We start from the raw sequence: 27236 nt of genomic DNA, 5'->3' as shown, positions 1-27236 counted from the left end.
CCTCTAGGTTGATGCAGAGCCCCTGTTTGAGTTTCCTGAGCCATACAGCAAATTCCCGTGGGCTATCTATTTTACATATGCTAATGAGGTGGATGAACCTAGAACCTATTATACAGAGTAAAGTGAGTCAGGAAGAGGAAGATAAATACCATATTCTAATACATACATATGGAATCTAGAAAAATAGTGCTGAAGAATTTATTTACAGGGCAACAGTGGAGAAACAGACATAGAGAATAGACTTACAGACATGGGGAGAGGGGAGGAGAGCGTGAGATGTATGGAGAGAGTAACATGGAAACTTCCTTCTTTTTTAAAAATTTATTTCTTAATTCTTACTTTTTATTTAAGGAAGGAATCAACAGTTTAGACAAGGTGTGGTGTGTGTTCAGGAGAGCATTAAGTCTGGAGTTAGTTTAAATTGGCTAGTGATCTCATTTCTATGATTCAGTTCTTTCAGGGTTAGTTGGGGAGCAAAAATGGGCAAGCAGTAAAGGAGCAAAAGAACCACTTTCGATTGTATCATTTTTCTAATTCTATAGACATGAGTCATATACAAACATCGATTGTTGTTTAGTTGCTGAGTCATGTCCGACTCTCTTGGGTCCCCGTGGACTGTAGCCCTCAAGTTCCTCTGTCCATGAGATTTCCTGGGCAAGGATACTGGAGTGGGTTGCCATTCCCTTCTCCCCACCCTGGGATCGAACCCACATCTCCTGCACTGGCAGGCGGATTCTCTATCACTGAGTCACCAGGGAAGCCTACATACATAGATACTTATATATTATTTTAAAACTTTGTCTTTTCTAGGGCAGGCTGAGAGTCTCCTAAGCTCTTTGTGTAAAAAAAATAAGAACAAGATTTGAGAAGTTTCTGGATTTCCTGAAGTTCAGTTCAGTTCAGTTCAGTTGCTCAGTTGTGTCTGACTCTTTGCCACCCCATGAATCGCAGCACGCCAGGCCTTCCTGTCCATCACCAACTCCTGGAGTTCACTCAGACTCACGTCCATCAAGTCGGTGATGCCATCCAGCCATCTCATCCTCTGCTGTCCCCTTCTCCTCCTGCCCCGAATCCCTCCCAGCATCAGAGTCTTTACCAATGAGTCAACTCTTTGCATGAGGTGGCCAAGGTTACCTTACTCAAATTTACCACTGTCTTTGCTGTGTTTGGCCAAGAAATGGATAAACTTATTTAGAGGGCTATAAAGTACGTAGGCTGATTTTGAGTCACAGTACACTTTCTAATTTCCTGATAAAAGATCTCAATCATGCATAGAAACCTGTCTGAGTGCTTTCTTTGAGTAAGAAAGTGAAAATCTCTGTGTGTGTATACACATATCATTTTAATTTATAGTCTAACATGGTAAAATCTTGGTTACAGCCTCTAAATCCATCATCTTTAGTTGTCTGAATGAGGCACATAACTATATCCCTCTGAGCTTCTAGTTTTCTCATATGTAAAATATGTATAATAAAAACTGCCTTGAATTGTTTTTAATAAAATAATAAATATAAGTGTTTAGCACAGCATCTGATATATAAAAAGTACTTAATGAAAGTTATCATTGCTATTAAAAGGTGATGATGTGCATATATATATATATAATTACAGGAACATATATAGTAAAACTATAAAGTGATTCATATTAAAATTTCAGAATATTCCACCTAATATAGGAATGAGGGAGATAATGAGATGGTTTGCATCCTTTGGAGATATGCTGTCTAGCAGGGTGGATGGAGTTGACAACAGTAGGAGAAGAATGTGGGGCATTCACAGATCTACAAGTTGGCGGTGCCTTGGAGACCAATTTTAACGTATGGTGATTGTAGAAGAACAGAGTATGTAGAGTGCTTTGGTTTTGTAGCTTACTTGACTGCTTGAGATAAATTACATTTTGAATATAATAATTGTGTCCTGAGAATCTTGAATTTTTATTTGGAATGAAAAGTTTCCATGAATGAAGCTGGGATTCTTTGCCTCCAGAGGAGAGAATTTTGATCTGGGGCCAGAAAAGAGGCTTGATAACTTGGAGCTTTTGTGCAGCAAGATTTTATTAAAGTATAAAGGGGATAGAGAAAGCTTCTGATGTAGACATCAGAAAGGGTCAGAAAAGATACCCCCTTGCTAGTTTTTAGTGAGGCCTTATCTACCTGTTGCTGCTCTTAGTCCCCCAGTCATGTCTGACTCTTTGTGACCCCATGGACTGCAGCCTGCCAGGCTCCTCTGTCCTTGGGATTCTCCAGGCAAGAATACTGGAGTGGATTACCATGCCCTCCTCCAGGGGATCTTCTGAACCTAGGGATCAAACTCAGATCTCCCACATTGCAAGCTGCTGATTAGCAGCCTCATGACTGAGAGAGTTGCACCAGAGAGTTCTCGCCTAACGTATGCATTTTGAGACAGCATTGGCATATGGAAAATTCTGAAAGAGATGGGAATACCAGACCACCTGACCTGCCTCTTGAGAAACCTATATGCAGGTCAAGAAGCAACAGTTAGAACTGGACATGGAACAACAGACTGGTTCCAAATAGGAGAAGGAGTACGTCAAGGCTGTATATTGTCACCCTGCTTATTTAATTTCTATGCAGAGTACATCATGAGGAATGCCGGGCTAGAGGAAGCACAAGCTAGATTCAAGATTGCTGGGAGAAATATCAATAACCTCAGATATGTAGATGACACCACCCTTATGGCAGAAAGTGAAGAAGAACTAAAAAGCCTCTTGATGAAATTGAAAGTGGAGAGTGAAAAAGTTGGCTTACAGCTCAACATTCAGAAAATGAAGATTATGGTCCCATCACCTCATGGCAAATAGATGGGGAAACAGTGGAAACAATGGCTGACTTTATTTTTCTGGGCTCCAAAATCACTGCAGATGGTGATTGCAGCCATGAAATTAAAAGATGCTTACTCCTTGGAAGGAAAGTTATGACCAACCTAGACAGCATATTTAAAAGCAGAGACATTACTTTGCCAACAAAGGTCCGTCTAGTCAAGGCTATGGTTTTTCCAGTGGTCATGTATGGATGTGAGAGTTGGACTATAAAGAAAGCTGAGCAATGAAGAATTGATGCTTTTGAACTGTGGTGTTGGACAAGACTCTTGAGAGACCCTTGGACAGCAAGGAGATCCAACCAGTCCATCCTAAAGGAGATCAGTCCTGGGTGTTCATTGGAAGGACTGATGCTGAAGCTGAAACTCCAATACTTTGGCCACCTGATGTGAAGAGCTGACTCACTGAAAAAGACCCTAATGCTGGGAAAGATTGAGGGCAGGAGGAGAAGGGGGCGACAGAGGATGAGATGGTTGGACGGCATCATAGACTCAATGGACATGCATTTGGGTGGACTCTGGGTGTTGGTGATGGACAGAGAGGCCTCGCGTGCTGTGGTTCATGGGGCTGCAAAGAGTCAGACACGACTGAGCAACTGAACTGAACTGAACTGAGTCACCCCAGGCCATAAAACAAATTGACATGAATTTTGAAGAAAGGCAGATTTCCAAGCCAATACATAGTTTCATTAACATAGCTTAAGAAAAACATTTCCATGAGTGAGAGGTATAGGTTTGCTGAGCCATTACCAGCTCAAGGTTTGAAAAATAGTTAAGTTCAGGTGGAACCAAATGCCATTATGGCAGCACAGAATTAAAAGGAGGCTCCAGCCCCAAGCATCCTGTATCCTGCATTGAACCTAGACTGGCGATTTGTTTCTTATATGATATTATACATGTTTCAACGCCATTCTCCCAAATCATCCCACCCTGTCTCTCTCCCACAGATTCCAAAAGACTGTTCTACACATCTGTGTCTCTTTGCTGTCTCACATACAGGGTTATCATTACCATCTTTCTAAATTCCATATATACGTGGTGGTGCACTGGGATGACCCAGAGAGATGGTATGGGGAGGGAGGTGGGAGAGGGTTTCAGAATTGGGAACACGTGTATACCCGTGGTGGATTCATGTTGATGTATGGCAAAACCAATACAGTATTGTAAAGTAAAATAAAATAAAATAAAATAAATATATATATATAAATAAAAGGAGGCTCTTTTAATCTTGTGTAGGGAAAGAAAATAAAAAAGTCTGCTCCCTGCAATTTATTTCCTCCTGCCTCTTGGAGATCCCTGGCTTCCCTACAGAGGCTGATCTAACCTCAACCCTCTCAAGACCATCAGGGATATCTTGTAGCATGTTTGATAATATGCTTTGCCATGAAAGGCAGGTGAAACAATTCTCCAATTGTTGAAACAGTCAGATTTTTATTTTCTTTAATAACTTACAATCTGATGCTATCTCCTCAAACAGGCTATTTTTCTTTGCACTATTGACCACCTCCCCAAATTAAGGAAAAGGCCACATTTAAGCTTTCTCTTACCATTACTGTTTTCTGTCTTCTCGAATCTCTCCTAGGACATGTCCTAGAGTTTTATTGAAATTCATTGTGTTGTGAAAGTGATCTTTGTCAGCAGTGAGAATCAATAACAAAATGCTGAGTGTTGGCAAATTCTTGGCTATTTATAATCTCATCAGATGATAGACACTGTTGAGAAAAGATGTAAGCAACATTTAGTAACTGTCATGAGACTTTCTGCTTCTTTAGTTGTAGGGAAAAAGCTTTTTTTTTGTTTCTTCAGAGCAATAGAGCATATACCACATACCCCTTCTCTCAACTCCAGATTTAAGAACTTTATAAGTTTGCTTCTTTGTGGTCTGTACTTTTGTGTTACATTAGTTGCAAAAACCTTAACGTTGAAAACAAATTGAAAAGTATTGATTCAGCGTAGGTTTAGAGACAGTAGCTCAGAAAAAGAAAACCATATGATTGTATTGCACATCTCTGTTATAAAATAGTAATTTCTTTCTTTGAACCAGCACACTTTCTAAAACAGGTTTGAAATAATTCTTAATACAGACTTCATAGACTGTTTTTTTCAAGATGAAGACATGATGTGTTACACTGAATAGATCACTAACGTTAAAGTATTTAATGTTTTTTTTAGCAATTTATATCTTATCTTTAAAATAAAAGTGATTTCTAGAATGTGTGGTGACAGACTGCACCAATTTGCCTGGAACTGGGAGGTTTCCTGGACTGGGCTTTCAATTTTCAAATCCGATAGTCCTAGGCAAACTGGATGATTGGTTACCCTAAACGTATCACACAGAAAAGCAGGCAGTGCACATGAAAAAACCAGATGAACACTTCCTATACGGCCTGCCTCTGTCATATAATCACATTTCAAAATCAACCAACAGAGAAATTAGTTCAGATTCTTAAAAAGGATTCAGTACATTCTATTTATCTTCACGAATATTTGTACAAAGAACAACTTCTTTTAGAATATTTATGATCCTATGCATATGAAATATATATGTACCAAGAGACTCATCATTTAGTATTAATAATAATGTTCATAAAGTTCTTGCTATTTTAATTAAGGTGAGATCATAATTGAATTTTAAGTCAGATTAAAAGGGAAAACAAATAACTGTAATATGAAATTGAGCAGATGGTAGTTTCAGATAATAAAAGAAAGAAGTAATAAAGAAAACTATGGAGTTAAAATATATCCTTTTCCTGTTTATCTCTAAACTCCTATTTAATGTCTAGAGTTCATTAAATTTTAAGGTAACAATTTAGGAAAACCCAAGACAATCAGATGCTAATCTAGGATAATTTGTTTCAGGTGGAATATCGATTGACCCATGCGATATTTGTAGTCAATACTTTGCAATATTTATGAGCATTAGCTAGTAGGCCTTTTATATATTACTTCAACTATATTAACAGGGAAAAATAATACTAATAGCAGTAAACAGATGCTTAGGAAATTCTCTGAAAGTCATTTGGGACAAATATTTTATATATATATATATGTATATATATAAAACATTTTAAATCTCCCCTTGATGTCAATTAAATATCCAGTTATTTCTGCATTTGTTTCCTATCACAGCTGCTGCTGCTGCTGCTAAGTCGCTTCAGTCATGTCCAACTCTGTGTGACCCCATAGACGGCAGCCCACCAGGCTCCCCCATCCCTGGGATTCTCCAGGCAAGGGTACTGGAGTGGGTTGCCATTGCCTTCTCCAATGCATGAAGGTGAAAAGTGAAAGTGAAGTCGCTCAGTCGTGTCTGACTCCTAGTGACCGCATGGACTGCAGCCCACCAGGCTCCTGGGTCCCTGGGATTCTCCAGGCGAGAGTGCTGGAGTGGGGTGCCACTGCCTTCTCCAGCAGGACTTCCTATATGAAGTGTAGTTCATGTTTTCAGTCTCTGCCGTCTTGTATACGTTGTTCCAATGTGTGTATCTATTTGTATTTTTAGCAACAGTTTTTTCCAGTGTGTTCAAAATGCATAAGAACATATCCATTAACATCTTAACTTTTTTACTTTCTTGTCAAGGTATTTCAAGCATAAGGAGGCAATATATACTTTTGGTTCTGATCTGAGCTTTTCTTCCTCAATTCAGTAGCTGCTGCTGGTGCTGTCGCTTCGGTTGTGTGGGACTCCTAGCAACCCCATGGACTGCAGCCTACCAGGCTCCTCCGTCCGTGGGCTTTTCCAGGCAAGACTACTGGAGTGGGTTGCCATTGCCTTCTCCCAATTCAGTAGTATGCATCATCAAACCACCTACCAACTCAACTGAAAATCCAAAAGCCATAATTGACTCCTCTCTTCTTTCCTAGAATATTGTATAGTACTTAGTTGAGTTTAACAAATAATTGTTAAGCCTGTTAATAAAATTTTAGTTATATTTAGGACAACATAAAAGAGAAATCGAAAACCATTCTGTATCAAGCTCTTTCTCTGAATAATAAACTTTTACACTTTTATTTTTTATAAGTTTAGTTGATTTACAATATTGTATTAGTTTCAGATGTACAACATAATGGTTCAATGTTTTTATAGACTATAGTCCATAAAAGTTATTTTTAATATATTGGCTATAATTTCTGTTCTGTACATTAGTTCTTTGTAACTTATTTATTTTAAACCTGTTAGTTTGTATCTCTTAATCTCCTTCACTTAACCCTATCCCCTCTGGTCACTGTCAGTTTGTTCTCTGTGAGTTGGTTTTCGTTTTGTTATATTTTTTCCTTTGTTTTACTTTTTAGATTCCACATATAAGTGAAAGCATACAGTGTCTGTCTTTTTCTGTCTGTTCTTATTTAACTAACCATAATACCCACCAGGTCCATCCATGTTGTTAAGATTGGCAAAATTTCACTCTTTTTTATGATTTAACAATAGTCCGGTGTGTGTATGTTTGTACACACACACACACACACACACACACACATTTGTCTCTATTGAGGCATACCTCGGAGATATTATAGCTTTGGTTCCAGATCACCAGAACAAAGTAAATATCAGAGTAAAGCAAGTCACACAATTTTTTTTTTAATTTCCCGGTGCATATACGAGTTTTGGTTACACCACACTATAGCCGACCATGGGATTTCCCAGGCAAGAGTGCTGGAATGGTTTGCCTTTTCCATCTCCAGCTAAGTGTACAATAGCATATCTAAACAGACAATGTTCATACCTTGATTTAAAAAAATGCTTTATTGCTAAAAATGCTAACCATCATCTGAGCTTTCAGGGGGTTGTAATATTTTTGCAGGTGGAGGGCATTACCCAGATGTCGATGGCTGTTGACTGAAGGCTGGGGTGGCAGTGGCAGCTTCTTAAAGTAAGACAACAATAAAGTTTGCTGCATCAGTGAAGTCTTCCTTTCATGGACACTTTAATATGCAGTGCTGTTTGAAAGCATTCTATCCACAATAGCACTTCTTTCAAAATTGAATTTAATCCTCTTAAACCTTGCCACTGCTTTAGCAACTAAGTTTATGTAGTATTTTAAATCCCTTTGTTATCTCAACAGTCTTCTCAGCATCTTCACCACGACTAATTTCCATCTGAAGAAACCATTTTCTATGTTCATCTGTAAGAAGCAACTCCTCAGCCATTAAAGTTTTATTATGAGATTTTGGCAATCAGTCATATCTTCACCCTCCACTTCTAGTTAATTTGCAATTTTACCACATCTGCAGTTATTTTTTCTGCTGAAATCTTGAAGCCCTCAACGTCATCCATGTGAGCTAGAATCACTTTCTTCCAAACTCACTCATGTTGATTTTTTTGAGGTCTTCCCATGAATCATGAATGTCCTTCATGGCATCTAGAATGCTGAATCCTTTCCATGTTTTCAATTGGCTTTGCCCAGGTCCATCAGAGGAATCACTATCTATGACAGCTGTAACTGTACAAAATGTTTGTGAAAGAACAGCAATTGAAATTCTAAATGACTCTTTGATCTGCGGGCTGCACTATAGATGTTATGTTTGCACATGAAGACAACATGAATAACCTTGCCCATCCTTATCAGAGCTCTTGGGTGACCAGGTGTATTGTCAATGGGCAGCAATATCATGAAAGGAATTTTTTTTTTTTCCCCCCCAGCAGTAAGTCTTAGCAGTAGGCTTAAAATATTCAGCAATCCATGTTGTAAGCAGATGTGTTGTCATTTGGGCTTTATAGCGCACAGGCAGAATGGATTTAGCATAATTCTTACGGGCCCAGAATTTTCAGAATGCTAATTGAGCAATGGCTTCAATTTTAAGTCGTGGGCTGCACTGACCCCTAACAAGAGATTCAGTCTGTCCTTCGAAGCTTTGAAGCCAGGCATTGACTTCTCTCTAACAATGAAAGCCCTAGATGGGACCTTTCAATATAACCTTGTTTTGTTAACATTGAAAATCTGCTGTTTAGTGTCGCCAACGGTTATTCATTATCATAGATCCTCTAGATTACTCGCTGCAGCTTCTATCAACACATCAGCACTTGCTGCTTGGTCTGGCTCTTACTTTATGGAGGCAGCTTCTTTCCTTCAACCTTAAGAACCAGATCTGTTGGCTACAGACTACTACTGCAGCTTGCTCACCTCTTGCAGCCTTCATAGAATTGAATGGTTAATACGCTTAACCACAGAGTGTTAGGGCCTGCTCCCGACTAGATTTTGGCTTAAGGGAATGCTGTGGTTGATTTTTATCTTCTATCCAGACCACTGAAACTTTCTCCATATCAGCAGTAAGCCTGTTCCACTTATTGTTTGTGTGTCAAACTGGAGTAGCCTTTCTAATATCCCTCAAGAACTTTCCTTTTGCATCCACAACTTGGCTAACTGGTGCAAGCGGCCTCACTTTCAGGCTGTCTTGGCTTTTGCTATGCCTTTCTCACGAGGCTTAATCAGTTCTAGCATTGGATTTGAAGTGAGAGATGTGTGACTCCTCCTTTCGCTTGAATACTTAGAGGAATTATAGGGTGATTGATTGGCCTAATTTTAATATTGTGTCCCAGGGAATACAGAGGCTTGAGGACAGGGAGAAACATGGGGAAATTGAGAACTGCCTGTTGGTGGAGCAGTCAGAATGCACACATTAATTGATTGTTTGCCATTTTTCATGGCTTTGATTGGTGGTGCCCAAAAAAAAGTTGTAATGATATCATCAAAGCTTATTGTTCACTGCTCACCATAACAAATACAATAATAATGAAAATGCTTGAAATGTTATGATAATTACCAAAATGTGAGACACAGACTTGCAGGGAGCACGTGCTATTGGAGGAATGGTACCAATTTAGTTGCTTGACGCAGGGTTGCCACAGAGCTTCAATTTGTGAAAAAAGCAGTATCTGTAAAATGCAGTGAAGCAAAGCACAATATAATGATGTATGCCTGTGTCTACATTTACCCCTCTATTGTTTTTTAAACCCATTTTTTTCACCTAGATTCTTTAAAAAAAGCAAAATGCTTAAGTAATCACAGGCTCAAAATCCTTTGACTAACATATTTATGTAAATTAAAAATATTATTAGGGGTCATTAATTTTAAAAATAAAACTGAAATATTTGGTAACTGAGTACTAATTCATTCTGTCAGTGGTTTGACAAAGCAGTGGTCTTACTACATATTAATATTTTAAAAATGTTTATTGAAATATAGTTAATGTATAGTGTTGTATTAGTTTCACATGTACAACATATTAATCTTACTATTTATGTTTACTGAAAAATCACAACTATGTTATTATTTCTTTGGATGTTTAAATTATTCCAAAAATTGTATGCCTTTGTTTATTCAGTGAAAAATCTGATGCACTTCCTTGGTGCACTTCCTTGCAAAATTTCCCCATAGACTAAATTGCAAAAGACTTGAAAAACACCTACCAGATATTAAACCATACTATAATATCTCTAAAAAGTGATATATATGCACACACACACACATATATATATAGTAAAGTATTGGATTTAAATAAAAAACTCGGAAATAGACCAAAATATATGGAAATGTAGATGAAATCTGAAATCATTGGAGTAAAAATCTATTCTTTAATAAATCATATATGATCCATATCTTATCCACAAAAAGGATAAAACATATATGGTTTAAGGATCTAAGGTTAAAAAATTAAACCATACAGATAAAACAATAATCATGGGTGAGTTTCTCTTTAACCTTGGTATAGATATAGAAGTTTTTAGTGTTTACTCAATATCCAAGGATAATAAATGATTCATTCATTTTATGTGTTTAAAAAGTTGCATTGTGATTAACATTGAAAGGAAAACTGAAAAACAAGTGAAAACTAAGAGAAAATAGAATGTTAACCATGAGGATTTCATATTTCTAATATACAATATAGTCTTAAAAACAACATGGAAACACAATCCAAGAAGAAAAATGGGAAAAAAGACATGAACAGGAAATCCATACATACTCAGAAAACAGACATGGTTCCTAAAAGGAAAACTCAAACTCTTTCCCCTATCAGAATGGCAAAAATTTTAAAATTATGATTTTACAGAGAAACAGATGTATTCATACATTGCTGGTGGGAATGTGATTTGGTACCTCTCTCCTGGAGGACATTTGGTGATATTGAACAAACTACTAACATACATGACCTTACCTAAAGAAACAAGTGGAGAAGGCAATGGCAACCCACTCCAGTACTCCTGCCAGGAGAATCCCATGGAGGGAGGAGCCTGGTAGGCTACAGTCCATGGGGTTGCAAAGAGTCAGACACGACTGAGCGACTTCACTTTCACTTTCACTTTCAAAGAAACAAGTGTGTGATCCCATTTGCATGGCAGTTATTACTAGGACCATGTTCATGCATCACATACCCCCTACCTCCATGTATAAATAATTAAAATCAGCAAGGGAGGGAGAAGAGATTGACCTGGTGTTGACTGCACACAGTAACAAAGTAACCTAATGATATCACAAGCGAATTACAAAGTTTAGTGAAGACCGTTGAGAAGAAAAGAACTAACATATAATTTTGGTAAACAGTATTTTAACTGTATGTTTGAAGGCTTAAGATTTTAAAATCTTTAAAGCATTTTATTCTAGTTAATAAGTTTGTTTCTTACACAGAAATTTGTTATTCTGAAACACCTTTATTTTCAAGTATGTGTATTACTGCAGTTAATAAATATATTGTGCATGACAGCCAGATTTCACATCATTAGAGAAAATAATTATGAATAAGGAGAGGAGGAAGGTTAGAGTGATCTCTGTGGTGATAGACTGGTGTTAGTACCTGATGGCAGTGGTCACACCTACTGTCCAAATCCTGATTTCCAATTACTATTTTCCAGTTAAAACAAACAAACAGAAAAAAAAATAATAAACAAATGGAGCCTTGGAAAAATCTTGCGAGATTAGGGAAATTATAGAGTAAGCCTAGAACATCAGGATCCCAATTAAAGAAGTACTCAAAAATGTACAGTCATAAAGAAGGACAGTAGCACCAACATGGAGATCTCAGTGGCCAAAACTGAGACAATTTGAACATCAAAATAAAACATAGATAAAATAAATTTTCACTTAGGAAAATACCAAAGAAAGAAATGTTGTATATAAGATCCACTGATGATGCTAAAATTAGTGGGTGAAAATATCATGCGAATCAGATTATTTGCATATTATTGTATTCAAGGACACTGAAAATAATGTTGAGGAAAGAATGAATAAAGCTTAAATTTAAGTAGATAACACTGTTAAAGTGATGATGGGGAAAATATTTGACCAATGATGTACTAGTATAATTAGGCATGACTATTTGGAAATCATTAAGCAGAAAAATGGAAACTCTCTGCTATGGAAATACCAAGAACAAAGCTGCAATCTGTTAAATGTCTGTAACTTGGTGTGGTTTTTTTTTTTTTAGATCGACAACTTCGTTACGGGTTGTGAGTGAGAAATACTAGAAAATAGTGAAATCAAACTTTCAGTCTCTGATTTACAGTTTTGTGTTTGACAGTCTTTGGGTTTTTGACTCTAGTTTTCACTGCAATGTATTTTGGTAAGACAACATTGTTGTAAACCTCAGTTTTTTAAGCATTGCAAATGAAAAAGAAAATCATATATACAGGCAGTTGATCTTCCGTTCATCAAAATTATCTGAAAAAAAATGCATTGGAATAAAATTAAGCATGTCTGAGAGTTCAAGTACATACTAAACCTTTCTTTAGGATATATGCGGATTTATATTTGGTAAGAAATATAATTTAAAATGGAGATATTGTAATTAATTTATTTCATTCTTTCCAGATAAGTAAAATGAAAATGATCAGAGGGAATTGTTTAACAGGATGTATTATATTTTTTTTCTGTAAGAAAATACTAATCAGTGAGTTAAACCCAAAGTAAGCTGTTTTAATCTAGAGCAGCTCATGTACTATGAGAGAATGTTCTATCAGAAGGCTTGAAGGAATAAGCCATTTTATGAAAGACTGTGGATACCAATATATTAACCCAGTTTCTGGAACAGATGCCCAATACTTTGTAATCTTAATGAGTACATACATAGCAAAAAAAAGTTTCTTATAAAATTAAAATAAACTAAAAGATCTGCTACGAAGAATTAAAAAGGAGAAAAAAGAAATAAAAAACAAAAAATAAATATGCTAGAAAATGGACTAAAACGGCAGTAGATAAATTAATCATCAGTTACAAAAGAAGTGACAGTCACTTTTCTTTAATATATTTTATTTGTATTTCTTATAAATTATTAAATTTACTTTATAAACTCTTACTGCTTGCTGTATCTCTTATCAACCTTCTACCACAAAAGTAAGCTAAACCACACATTTGATGCTATTACCTCCCTGTTGAAACACTTTTGAAGCCTCCTCTTGCCTTGAACAAGCTCAGCAAAAATGTTTCTATTCTTGGCTTAAATACATTGTTCAGACACCATATTGTTTCAGTTTGACAGTTAGCTTTGATGGGTGACAAAATAATTAAGGCTGTTCGGTTTATTTAAGAAGGTAGTGATAGCATCAGTGCAAGTTTATGCCATCTTTGTCCTTCAGGCATGGATTTGGCTCTTTATCAAGGGAAACATAGCCTGTCAGTGTTTTGGATAAAACCTGTTTGACTTAAGCTTCAATATCCAGAAACGCCCTGTTTGGAACTATATCACATGTGGCACCACTCTCCTATCAGGCTTCATACCTTGGCCTGTGAGCTCCACCCAATGCAACACTGCTGTATCACAAATACCCTACCCCATCTTGCTTTCACTTCAACCTCACCCTTCCCAGCAAACTTTTAACCAGCTAATTCAGCTTATCTTTTGATCACAACTTAGACAACTTACATTGCTTGCTATATATTTTACAGAGTGTCTGCTGCTGCTGCCGCTGCTGCTAAGTTGCTTCAGTCGTGTCCGACTCTGTGCTTCCCCATAGATGGCAGCCCACCAGGCCCCCCCGTCCGTGGAATTCTCCAGGCAGAACACTGGAGTGGGTTGCCATTTCCTTCCCCAATGCATGAAAGTGAAAAGTGAAAGTGAAGTCGCTCAGTCGTGTCCGACTCTTCGCGACCCCATGGACTGCAGCCCACCAGGCTCCTCCATCCATGGGATTTACCAGGCAAGAGTACTGGAGTGGGGTGCCATCACCTTCTCCAGGAGTGGGTGTCTACTATATGCCAAATAGTACGGTTGACTCAGGAGCTAAAGATGTTTAAAAACAACAACAACAACAACGGCTATTCACCATCCTCATGAACCTTGTAATTTAACAATAATGAACTTATACATGTAATTATACACTTATACTTGAGATAGATATTAATGAGAAAAGGTTGTATAAAAAATATCCTGAAATTTTCCAGGGTAGGCTCGGAGTCCCTTTTCTATGCTTTACATAATACTATTTTCTCACTGTAATGTAATGTTCAGGGACAATTCTAAAGTACTGAGTACAGAACTTCAGCCCTACCAGGTGTTTAGTTTAATTTAAAGATGTGAGATGAGCATCCATAAATCATTAGTAAATTGACTTCCCTGATATCTTGTTAAAAAAGGTTTATGCCTCAAAACTTCCTTCTTAGAACTGCTTTTGCTGCATCTCATAGGTTTTTGAGTTGTTATGATTTCATTGTCATTTGTTTCTAGAAATTTTTTGATTTCCCTTTTGATTTCTTCAGTAACCTGTTGGTTATTAAGAAATGTATTGTTTAATGTCCATGTGTTTGTGTTTCTTACAGCTTTTTTTCTTGTAATTGATATCCAGTCTCATAGCATTGTGGTTGGAGAAGACGCTTGATATGATTTCAGTTTTCTTCAATTTACTGAGGTTTGATTTGTGGCCCAATATATAGTCTATCCTGGAGAGTGTTTGATGGGCACTAGAGAAGAAGGTATATTCTTCTGCATTTGGATGGTATGTCCTAAAGATAACGATGAGATCCATCTCATTTAATGTATCATTTAAGACTTCAGTTCAATCGCTCAGTTGTGTCCGACTCTTTGCGACCCCATAAATCGCAGCACGCCAGGCCTCCCTGTCCATCACCATCTCCCGGAGTTCACTCAGACTCACGTCCATCGAGTCCGTGATGCCATCCAGCCATCTCACCCTCGGTTGTCCTCTTCTTCTACTGCCCCCAACCCCTCCCAGCATCAGAGTCTTTTCCAATGAGTCAACTCTTCACATGAGGTGGCCAAAGACTGGAGCTTAGCCTCAGCTTCATTTCTTCCAAAGAAATCCTCAGGTTGGTCTCCTTCAGAATGGACTGGTTGGATCTCCTTGCAGTCCAAGGGACTCTCAAGAGTCTTCTCCAACACCACAGTTCAAAAGCATCAATTCTTCGGCACTCAGCCTTCTTCACAATTCAACTCTCACATCCATACATGACCACTGGAAAAACCATAGCCTTGACTAGACGGACCTTAGTTGGCAAAGTAATGTCTCTGCTTTTGAATATGCTGTCTAGGTTGGTCATAACTTTTCTTCCAAGGAGGAAGCGTCTTTTAATTTCATGGCCGCAGTCATCATCTGCAGTGATTTTGGAGCCCCAGAAAATAAAGTCAGTCACTGTTCCCAGTGTTTCCCCATCTATTTCCCATGAAGTGATGGGACCAGATGCCATGATCTTACTTTTCTGAATGTTGAGCTTCAAGCCAACTTTTTTGCTCTCCTCCTTCAATTTCATCAAGCGGCTTTTTAGTTCCTCTTCACTTTCTGCCATAAGGGGGGTGTCATCTCCATATCTGAGGTTATTGATATTTCTCCTGACAATCTTTATTCCAGCTTGTGTTTCTTCCAGTCCAGCGTGTCTTATGATGTACTCTGCACAGAAGTTAAATAAGCAGGGTGACAATATATAGCCTTGATGTACGCCTTTTCCTATTTGGAACCAGTCTGTTGTTCCATGTCCAGTTCTAACTGTTGCTTCCTGACCTGCATACAGACTTCTCAAGATGCAGCTCAGGTGGTCTGGTATTCCCATCTCTTTCAGAATTTTCCACAGTTTATTGTGATCCACACAGTCAAAGGTTTTGGCATAGTCAATAAAGCAGAAATAGCTGTTTTCCTGGAACTCTCTAGCTTTTTCCATGATCCAGCAGATGTTGGCAATTTGATCTCTGGTTCCTCTGCCTTTACTAAAACCTGCTTAAACTTCAGGGAGTTCGCGGTTCACATATAGGTGAAGCCTGGCTTGGAGAATTTTGAGCATTAATTTACTAGCATGTGAGATGAGTGTAATTGTGTGGTAGTTTGAGCATTCTTTGGCATTGCCTTTCTTTGGGATTGGAATGAAAACTGACCTTTTCCAGTCTGGTGGCCACTGCTGAGATTTCCAAATTTGTTGGCATATTGAGTGCAGCACTTTCACAGCATCATCTTTCAGCATTTGAAACAGCTCAACTGGAATTCCTTCACATTCACTAGCTTTATTCGTAGTGATGCCTTCTACAGCCCACTTGACTTCACATTCCAAGATGTCTGGCTCTAGATGAGTGATCACATCATCATGATTATCGGGGTCATGAACATCTTTTTTGTACAATTCTTCCATGTATTCTTGCCACCTCTTCTTAATATCTTCTGCTTCTGTTAGGTCCATACCATTTCTGTCCTTTATCGAGCCCCTCTTTGTATGAAATGTTCCCTTGGTATCTCTAATTTTCTTAAAGAGATCTCTAGTCTTTCCTAATCTGTTGTTTTCCTCTATTTCTTTGCATTGATCGCTGAAGAAGGCTTTCTTATCTCTTCTTGCTATTCTTTGGAACTCTGTATTCAGATGCTTATATCTTTCCTTTTCTCCTTTGCTTTTCATCTCTCTTTTCACAGCCATTTGTAAGGCCTCCCCAGACAGCCATTGTGCTTTTTTGTATTTCTTTTCCCTGGGGATGGTCTTGATCCCTGTCTCCTGTACAATGTCATGAACCTCATTCCATACTTCATCATGCACTCTAACTATCAGATCTAGGCCCTTAAATCTATTTCTCACTTCCACTGTATAATCATAAGGGATTTGATTTAGGTCATACCTGAATGGTCTAGCAGTTTTCCCTACTTTCTTCAATTTGACTCTGAATTTGGTAATAAGGAGTTCATGATCTGAGCCACAGTCAGCTCCTCGTCTTGTTTTTGTTGACTGTATAGAGCTTCTCCACCTTTGGCTTCAAAGAATATAATCAATCTGATCAGTGTGACCATCTTGTGATGTCCATGTGTAGAGTCTTCTCCTGTGTTGTTGGAAGAGGGTGTTTGTTATGACCAGTGCATTTTCTTGGCAAAACTCTATTAGTCTTTGCCCTGCATCATTCTGCATTCCAAGGACAAATGTGCCTGTTACTCCAGGTGTTTCTTGACTTCATATTTTTGCATTCCAGTCCCTTATAATGAAAAGGACATCTCTTTTGGGTGTTAGTTCTAAAAGGTCTTATTGGTCTTCATAAAACCATTCAACTTCAGTTTCTTGAACGTTACTGATTGGGGCATAGACTTGGATAACTGTGATATTGAATGGTTTGTCTTGGAGATGAACAGAGATCATTCTGTTGTTTTTGAGATTGCATCAAAGTACTGCATTTTGGACTCTTTTGTTGACCATGATGGCTACTCCATTTCTTCTGAGGGATTCCTGCCTGCAGTAATAGATATAATGGTCATCTGAGTTAAATTCACCCATTCCAGTCCATTTTAGTTCGCTGATTCCTAGAATGTCGACATTCACTCTTGCCATCTCTTGTTTGACCACTTCCAATTTGCCTTGATTCATGGACCTGACATTCCAGGTTCCTATGCAATATTGCTTTTTACAGCATTGGATCTTGCTTCTATCACCAGTCACATCCACAACTGGGTATTGTTTTTGCTTTGGCTCCATCCCTTCATTCTTTCTGGAGTTATTTCTCCACTGATCTCCAGTAGCATATTGGGCACCTACTGACCTGGGGAGTTCCTCTTTCAGTATCCTATCTTTTTGCCTTTTCATACTGTTCATGGGGTTCTCAAGGCAAGAATACTGAAATGGTTTGCCATTCCCAGTGGACCACATTCTGTCAGACCTCTCCACCATGACCCGCCCGTCTTGGTTTGCCCCACAGGCATGGCTTAGTTTCATTGAGTTAGACAAGGTTGTGGTCCTAGTGTGATTAGATTGACTAGTTTTCTGTGAGTATGGTTTCAGTGTGTCTGCCCTCTGATGCCCTCTTGCAGCACCTTCCATCTTCCTTGGGTTTCTCTTACTTTGGGCATGGGGTATTTCTTCATGGCTGCTCCAGCAAAGCACAACCACTGCCCCTTACCTTGGACGAGGGCTATCTCCTTACCGCTGCTGTACTTGACCTTCAATGTGGGATAGCTCCTCTAGGCCCTCCTGTGCCCCCTCAGCCACCGCTCCTCAGGTTGCTCCTCCTGGCCACCGGCCCTGGCCTTGGGCGTGGATGGCTCCTCCCAGCTGCTGCCCCTGGCCTTGAGCTCTGGGTGGCTCCTCAGCATCACCGCCCCTGGCCTCTGGCATGAGGTGGCTTCTCCCGGCCGCCCCTGACCTCGGACGTGGGGTGTCTCCTCCCGGCCGCCCCGACCTCGGATGCGGGGTGGCTCCTCCCGGCCGTTCCTGCGCCGTTGCAGCCTGGCACTCTGGGCAGCTGTCCCTGACTTCAGACGTGGGGTAGCTCTCAGCTGTGCTCAGCTGCGCTTAGTTCACCGGCCCGCCACCGCTGCCTGCGCTTAGTGCGCAGGCCCACCTAGTGTTTCCTTATTAATTTTCTGTTTTGAGGATCTGTCCATTGGTGTGAGTGGGGTGTTATATAAAGTCTCACACTATTATTGTGTTACTGTCGATTTCCCCTTTTATGTCTGTTAGTGTTTGTCTTATATATTGAGGTGCTCCTATGTTGGATGTACGGTTGCATTTGTTATGTCTTCCTCTTACACCAATCCCTGGATCATTATGCAGTGTCCTTCCTTATCTGTTGCAGTTTTCTTTATTTTAAGGTCTATTTTGTCTGATATGAGAATTGGAAACAAGAAAAACATCAAATAGACAATGTAACTTAACACCTAAAACAACTGGAAAAAGAATAACAACAACAACAACAAAAATTAGTAGAAGGAAAGAAATCATAAAAATCCAAGCAGAAATAAATGAAAAAGGAGTGAAAAAAAAATAGTAAAGATTAATAAAACTAAAAGTTGGTTCTTTGAGAAGATAAACACAATTGACAAACCTTTAGCCAGACTCATCAAGAAAAAAAGAGGGAAGAATCAAATCAATAAAATTAGAAATGAAAAACGAGAGATTACAACAGACAATGCAGAAATACAAAAGATTATAAGAGACTGTCATGGACAACTATATGACAATGAAATGGATAACCTAGAAGAAACACGCAGATTCTTAGAAAAGCTTAATCTTCCAGGACTGAACCAGGAAGAAATAGAAACTATGATCAATCCAATTACAAGTGCTGAAATTGAAACCGTGATAAAAAAAAAAAATCTGCAAAAACACAGAAGACCAGGAACAGATGGCTTCACAGAAGAATTCTATGAAACATTTAAAGAAGAGCTAAGGCCTATCCTTCTAAAACTCTTCCAAAAAATTGCAGAGGAAGGAACACTTCCAAATTAATTCTACGAGGCCACCATCACCCTGATAGCAGAACCAAAGACAACACACAGAAAAGAAAACTACAAGCCAATATTATTGATGAACATTGATGCAAAAGTCCTCAACAACATTTTAGCACACAGAATTCAGCAACACATCAAAAAGCTCATATACAATGATCAAGCTGAGTTTATTCCAGGAATGCAAGGATTCTCCAATATACACAAATCAATCAATGTGATACACTATATTAACAAACTGAAAGATAAAAACCATACGATAATCTCAATAGATGCAGAAAAAGCCTTCAACAAAATTCAGCACTCATTTATGATTAAAACTCTTCAAAAAATTGGCATAAAAGGAACCTACCTCAACATAGCAAAGGCCATATATGATAAGCCTACAGCAAGCATTATTCTTAATGGTAACAATTGAAAGCATTGACCCCAAGATCAGGAACAAGACAAAGATGCCCATTTTCACCACGATTATTCAACATAGATCTGAAAGTCCTAGCTACAGCAATCAGAGAAGAAAAAGAAACAAAAGGAATCCAGATTGGAAAAGAAGAAGTAAAGCTCTGGCTGTTTGCAGATGATATGATACTAAATGATACTCCAAAATCACTGCAGATGTTGACTGCAGCCATGAAATTAAAAGATGCTTGCTCCTTTGAAGCAAAGTTATGACTAACCTAGACAACATATTAAAAAGCAAAGATATTACTTTGCCAACAAAGTTTCATCTAGTCAAAGCTATGGTTTTTCCAGTAGCCATGTATGTATGTAAGAGTTGGACTATAAAGAAAGTTCAGCATCAAAGAATTGATGCTTTGAACTGTGGTGTTGGAAAAGACTCTTGAGTGTCCCTTGGACTGCAAGGAGATCCAACCAGTCAATCCTAAAGGAAATCAGTCCTGAATATCCATTGGAAGGACTGATGCTGAAGCTCCGATACTTTGGTCACCTGATGTGAAGAACTGACTCTTATAAAAAGGCCCTGATGCTGGGAAAAATTGAAGGTGGGAGGAGAAGAGGACAACAGAGGATGATTGGCTGGATGGCATTACCGACTTGATGGACGAGTTTGGGTAAACTCTGGGAGTTGGTGATGGACACGGAGGCCTGGTGTGCTGCGTTTCATGGGGTCACAAAGATTCGGACACTACTGAGTGACTGAACTGAACTGAACTGAACTCTACTATGCCCAGTTCACTTAGATATGCAGGCAACTTAACAAGAGTGTGAAATGAAATCAGTTCAGCTTCTTAACATGGTTCAGAATATGATCAAATATTTGCCTGATATTTAATTGGCTCTTGCTTCTATCTCCACATTGGAAAGAGGTCACAGACCAGAAGATAAATGTTGTCCCTTAGATTAGAGTAAAAGGCAGAAACTACACCTACAGCAGTTAGGGCCGATTTCTCTATGATCATTTCATTTCGTTGTAAAATTGAGCATTTAGGGCTTCCCTGGTGGCTCAGACGGTAAAGCGTCTGCCTGCAGTACAGGAGACCTGGGTTCGATCCCTGGGTTGGGAAGATCCCCTGGAGAAGGAAATGGCAACCCACTCCAGTACTCTTGTCTGGAAAATTTCACGGGCTGAGGAGCCTGGTAGGCTACAGTCCATGGGATCACAAAAAGTCAGACACAACTGAGTGACTTCCTCCTCACAAAATTTGGTACTATAAGTAGTACAGACTTGTTGCAAGATGTAAGCTAGTCAAGTTCGCTATAATTTAAAAAATTTAAGTGCGTTGAAGATTAGATGAAAATGTTACACAATGAAGTTTAGTATATTCTTATATTATGTGGCAAGTGATATATTGATAGTTACTGCAACTGCTTGACTAAAAAGGACAAACCAAGCATATAATGCCCAAATATATTGGGAAAAGATGTGTTAACAAGATGCTAATTTTTTGTGGTTAGTAAAGACTTTATTTTTTGACTCTGACATATGTGTTGTCCTTCTAAAATGATTAATGCTACCTTGGTGGGAAAACCACTAGACCATTCAAGTATGATCTAAATCAAATCCCTATGATTATACAGTGGAAGTGAGAAATAGATTTAAGGAAGTAGATCTGATAGACAGAGTGCCTGATGAACTATGGATGGAGGTTCATGACATTGTACAGGAGACAGAGATCAAGACCATCCCCATGGAAAAGAAATGTAAAAAAGCAAAATGGCTGTCTGAGGAGGCCTTACAAATAGCTATGAAAAGAAGAGAGGTGAAAGCAAAGGAGAAAAGGAAAGATATAAGCATCTGAATGCAGAGTTCCAAAAGAATAGCAAGAAGAGATAAGAAAGCCTTCCTCAGCGATCAATGCAAAGAAATAGAGAAAAATAATAGAATGGGAAAGACTAGAGATCTCTTTAAGAAAATTAAAGATACCAAGGGAACATTTCATACAAAGAGGGGCTCGATAAAGGACAGAAATGGTATGGACCTAACAGAAGCAGAAGATATTAAGAAGAGGTGGCAAGAATACACGGAAGAACTGTACAAAAAAGATCTTCATGACCTAGATAATCATGATGGTGTGATCACTCACCTAGAGCCAGACATCCTGGAATGTGCAGTCAAGTGGACCTTAGAAAGCATCATTATGAACAAAGCTAGTGGAGGTGATGGAATTCCAGTTGAGCTCTTTCAAATCCTGAAAGATGATGCTGTGAAAGTGCTGCACTCCATATGCCAGCAGATTTGGAAAACTCAGCAGTGGCCACAGGACTGGAAAAGGTCAGTTTTCATTCCAATCCCAAAGAAAGGCAATGCCAAAGAATGCTCAAACTACTGCACAATTGCATTCATCTCACATGTTAGTAAAGTAATGCTCAAAATTCTCCAAGCCAGACTTCAGCAGTACGTGAACCATGAACTTCCTGATGTTCAAGCTGGTTTTAGAAAAGGCAGAGGAACCAGAGATCAAATTGCCAACATCTGCTGGATCTTTGAAAAAGGAAGAGAGTTCCAGAAAAACATCAATTTCTGCTCTATTGACTATGCCAAAGCCTTTGTCTGTGTGGTCAGAATAAACTGTGGAAAATTCTGAAAGAGATGGGAATACCAGACCACCGACCTACCTCTTGAGAAACCTATATGCAGGTCAGGAAGCAACAGTTAGAACTGAACATGGAACAACAGACTGGTTCCAAATAGGAAAAGGAGTACATCAAGGCTGTATATTGTCACCCTGCTTATTTAACTTATATGCATGTGAAATGCTGGGCTGGATGAAGCACAAGCTTTAATCCAGATTGCTGGGAGAGATATCAATAACCTCAGATATGCAGATGACACCACCCTTATGGCAGAAAGTGAAGAAGAACTAAAGAGCCTCTTGATGAAAGTGAAAGAGGAGAGTGAAAAAGTTGGCTTAAAATTCAACATTCAAAAAACTAAGATTATGGCATCTGGTCTCATTACTTCATGGCAAATAGATGGGGAATAAATGGAAACAGTGAAAGACTTTATTTACTTGGGCTCCCAAATCACTGCAGATGGTGATTCCAACCATAAAATTAGAAGATGCTTGCTCCTTGAAAGAAAAGCTCTGACAAACCTAGACAGCATATAAAAAAGCAAAGACATTACTTTGCTTACAAAGTTCTGTCTAGTCAAAGCTATGGTTTTTCCAGTAGTCATGCATGGATATGAGAGCTGGACCATAAATAAGGCTGAGCGCTGAAGAATTGATGCTTTTGAAATGTGATGTTCGAGAAGACTCTTGAGGGTCCCTTGGACTGCAAGGAAATAAAATCAGTCAATCCTAAAGAAAATCAACCTGGAATATTCATTGGAAGGACTGATGATGAAGCCAAAGCTCCCATACTTTGGCTACCTGATGTGAAGACCAGGCACATTAGACAACACCCTGATGCTGGGAAAGATTGAAGGCGGGAGGAGAAGGGGACGACAGAGGATGAGATGGTTGGTTGGTATCAGCGACTCAATGGACATGAGTTTGAGCAAGCTCCTGGAGATGGTGAAGGACAGGGAAACCTGGTGTGCTGCAGTCCTGGGGTTGCAAAGAGTTGGACATGACTGAGTGGCTGAACCACAATAATGTAAGTACTAGTCACTTACATAGTTTTGAAAGGCCAGTCAAGCAAACTGTGAAGGCAATCAGTGACACCCTACCTCTCCTGAAAATCATTTTTGCAGACATCTTGTATTCTACTTTGTAATCATATGCAACTCACGTCATAATCTTCATATTATTGTCATTCAACAAATGGTATATATCAAAATTTGCCCTAGAGGTTTTTTAAAGTATGAACTCTTGAGGATCTAGTTTAGAGTTACATAATTAGAATTTCTGAGAATGAATTCTGACCATACTTCAGTTAACGACCACTAACATTTATTGTCGATCCATTATATATTTATATTCTGATATATTTCTTAATGTGTATTGTGTGCTTTGTGTAGGATATTTTTTTAAATTATTGAAGAATAGTTGATTTATAGTGTTGTGTTATACTTTCAGGTATATAACACAGTGAATCAGTTATATAAATGCATGCATTTTTTTCTTTTTTGGATTCTTTTCTCAAATAGATTATCACAGAATATTATGTAGAGTTGTCTGTGCTCGACTGTAGGTCCTCATAATTCATCTGTCTTTTATACAGTAGATTGTGTTCATCCCAACCTCCCGATTTGTCCCAAGTCTTTCCCCTTTGATAATCGTACATTTCTTTTCTGTTTCTGTTTGGTGAGTAAGTTACATTTGTATTACTTTTTTAGATTCCACCTATAAGTGATATCATATGGTATTTGTCTTTGTCTGGCTTACTTCACTCAGTATGGCGATCTCTGGGTCCATCCATGCCATGGCAATGGCATTCTTTCATTCTGTTTTATGGTACATTGTATATGTATCAGATCTTCGTTACCTGTTCCTCTATTGATAGACATTTAAGTTGCTTCCATGTCTTGGCTATTGTGAATAGTGCACAGTGAAGAGTGAGGTGCGTGCATCCTTTTGGATTATGGTTTTCTCTGGATGTATGCCCAGGAATAGGATTGCTGGATCATATGGTAGCTCTATTTTCAGTTTTTAAAGGAACCTCCATACTGTTCTCCATACTGGTTGTACCAGTTTACACTCCCACCAATAGTGAAGGAGGGGGTCCCTTGCCTCCAGACTCTTTCGCTAGAGTATTGTTTGCATTTTTGGTGACGGCCATTCTGACCAGTGTGAGCTGATAGGTAATTGTAGTTTTGATTTGCGTTTCCCTGATGTTAGTGACTTTGCATGTGCTTTTTGGCCACCTACATGTTTTCTCTGGAGAACAGTCTGTAAGTTAAGTATAGACATTACTACAACATTTATGTAAATTGCCTCATGTGTGTTACAGCCCATTACCCAACTAGACTTCTAGTATCTTGCCGGAGAGAGCGTGGTTTATGCTACTAAAATATCTAACCTATCCAACATCTCATTTCTGTTTTACCTTAATGATTTTTCTTAATCTTCTGATGCACTTTTTCTTAATAATGAACTATGTTCACCCTCCCACTTCTCTGTCCAGTTTCTCCCAAGGTGGCACTCTTATATATAAAGATGAGAGCTCTGGAGCCAAAGTATAGTAGTAGTAGTGTAGTGAAAGTCAGTCAGTCGTGTCTGATTCTTGCGACCCCATGGACTGTAGCCCACCAGGCTCCTCTGTCCATGGGATTCTCCAGGCAAGAATACTGGACTGGGTTGCCATTTCTTTCTCCAGGGGATCTTCCCGACCCAGGAATCGAACCCATGTCTCCTGCATTACAGGCAGATTCTTTTTTTTAATATAAATTTATTTATTTTAATTGGAGGTTAATTACTTTATAATATTGTATTTGTTTTGCCATACATCAACATGAATCCGCCACAGTTATACACGTGTTCCCCATCCTGAACCCCCCTCCCTCCTCCCTCCCCATACCATCCCTCTGGGTCGTCTCAGTGCACTAGCCCCAAGCATCCTGTATCATGCATCGAACCTGGACTGGTGATTCGTTTCATATATGATATTATACATGTTTCAATGTCATTCTCCCAAATCATCCCACCCTCTCCCTCTCCCACAGAGTCCAAAAGCCTGTTCTATACCTCTAAGCCCTACAGCCAAAGTATACTGCCTCCCTAAGCAGCGGTTTTCTAGGCAAGTTTTCAAGGGGAAGAAAGCAACAGCTGTTGATCGTCACTCTCAGAATATTTACATAGTTGATATTCAGAGTTATTTGGAGGTCCTGCACTAAGGAAACAAAACTAAGGATCTAGCACTGTGGTTGAAGTATAATGGATAAAAGGCTATTTTTGATACCGGTTGGTACAGAAGAAATTAAGCTCTAAATTGTCTTTTAGGTTTTGAAGAGTTCTTTTTCCATGAATGATCAAATGGACAAGTCTGCCCCAGAAAAGTTTGCAGATCCTCATTCCTTTATGGTTAGAGTTAAACCACAAAATCACAAACAGCAACATGAATATTAAGGTCAGATATCTAATAGTTCATCATAGGCGAGGACTTGTGGAGTCCTCTATATGCACTAAGTAAGTAAGTAAATAAAGGCACTCAGTTGTGTCTGACTCTTTGCGACCCCATGGACTGTAGCCTACCAGGCTCCTCTGTCCATGGGATTTTCCAGGCAAGAGTACTGGAGTGGGTTGCCATTTCCTTCTCCAGGGGATCTTCCTGATCCAGCAGTCGAACCCAGGTCTCCCACATTGCAGACAGACGCTTTGCCATCTGAGCCATCAGGGAAGCCCCATATGCACTATAACATTCAATTCTGATACTATGCGGTAGGCACTATTATAGCTTTTATATTATTAATGTTTGTTCATATGTAATAATGATGTTAATTTTATAAGCCTAATTGGTCATAAATGACAGATTTTTTTGAGTTTGTTCTACAAGCATTCTTTGAGCCCTTTATAAATAATATACAGAAATAGTGATTATAAAGCACCAAGGCAGCTTGAAATATGTTCAATACCTTTATCTCATAAATCAGAGCGTCTCTTGAAACTGCAGAACCAGCGTGGCGGCCACACCCTCTTCCTGGACGTGCAGAAGCCATCTCAAGATGAGTGGGGTAAAACCCAGGACGCTATGGAAGCTGCCCTTCTCGTAGAGAAGAACCTGAATCAAGCCCTGCTGGATCTGCATGGCCTGGCTTCTGCCCGCGGAGACCCCCACATCTGTGACTTCCTGGAGAACCACTTCCTAGATGAGGAAGTGAAACTCATCAAGAAGATGGGCAACCACCTGACCAACCTCCGTAGGCTGGCTGGTCCCCAGGCTGGGTTGGGCGAGTATCTCTTCGAAAGGCTTACCCTCAAGCACGACTAGGAGCTTCTGGAGACCAGTGGCCATTGAAGAACCCACCTAACATCAGGGCTGCCTGAAGCCCCTCTCTGCAGCCACTAGGCAGCTTTTTAACACCCTGGAGCCCTCTCTCAAGCCTTGGACCAAATGGAAACAATAAAACTTTTTGCAGCATAAAAAAAAAAAAAAAAAAAAGAGCAGCATGGTGATACATGTTGGTAAATGTGGCTCACTTCCTCTGCTTTAGTTATTTGGGGGGAAATGAGAACTCAAAACTGACATAAACACTGAACACAATATCCTTGCATCAGTATAAAAAATTACAGATTAAATGATTGGAATGTGTAAACCTTTATCGAAATAATCTGACTGGGGCAACTGGAGAAATTGGGTGGGTATTTAGGTGAAACAATATTCTTCATGATTTATTAATTGTTGAAGCTAGATGCTTGGTGTATGTATA

General features: G+C 39.0%; 1 protein-coding gene across 1 annotated transcript; it reads left to right on the top strand.

Moving 5' to 3' along the window:
• Positions 1-1736: 1736 nt before the first annotated feature.
• Positions 1737-26935, top strand: LOC121819707 (uncharacterized). Its single transcript, XM_042250837.2, has 4 exons — positions 1737-1817; positions 8786-8984; positions 12256-12277; positions 26395-26935. Exons 1-4 carry the CDS (start codon positions 1737-1739, stop codon positions 26795-26797), a joined length of 705 nt encoding a protein of 234 aa, XP_042106771.1. The 3' UTR covers positions 26798-26935.
• Positions 26936-27236: the final 301 nt, after the last annotated feature.

Source organism: Ovis aries, chromosome 5 (assembly GCF_016772045.2).
Source record: "Ovis aries strain OAR_USU_Benz2616 breed Rambouillet chromosome 5, ARS-UI_Ramb_v3.0, whole genome shotgun sequence".
Taxonomy (NCBI): domain Eukaryota; kingdom Metazoa; phylum Chordata; class Mammalia; order Artiodactyla; family Bovidae; genus Ovis; species Ovis aries.
Note: the sequence above shows the minus strand (reverse complement) of the source record. Positions and strands in the feature narration are given on the sequence as shown.

What these genes read in the sequence shown, in the direction of transcription:
- LOC121819707 (XM_042250837.2), top strand. Translation starts at nt 1,737, where the DNA reads ATGGAGTTGACAACAGTAGGAGAAGAATGTGGGGCATTCACAGATCTA. An exon ending in CCTTGGAGACCAATTTTAAC is followed by an intron (nt 1,818 to 8,785) that starts GTATGGTGATTG and finishes TCTGCTGTTTAG; the next exon opens with TGTCGCCAACGGTTATTCAT. An exon ending in AGCCTTCATAGAATTGAATG is followed by an intron (nt 8,985 to 12,255) that starts GTTAATACGCTT and finishes TTTTTTTTTTAG; the next exon opens with ATCGACAACTTCGTTACGGG.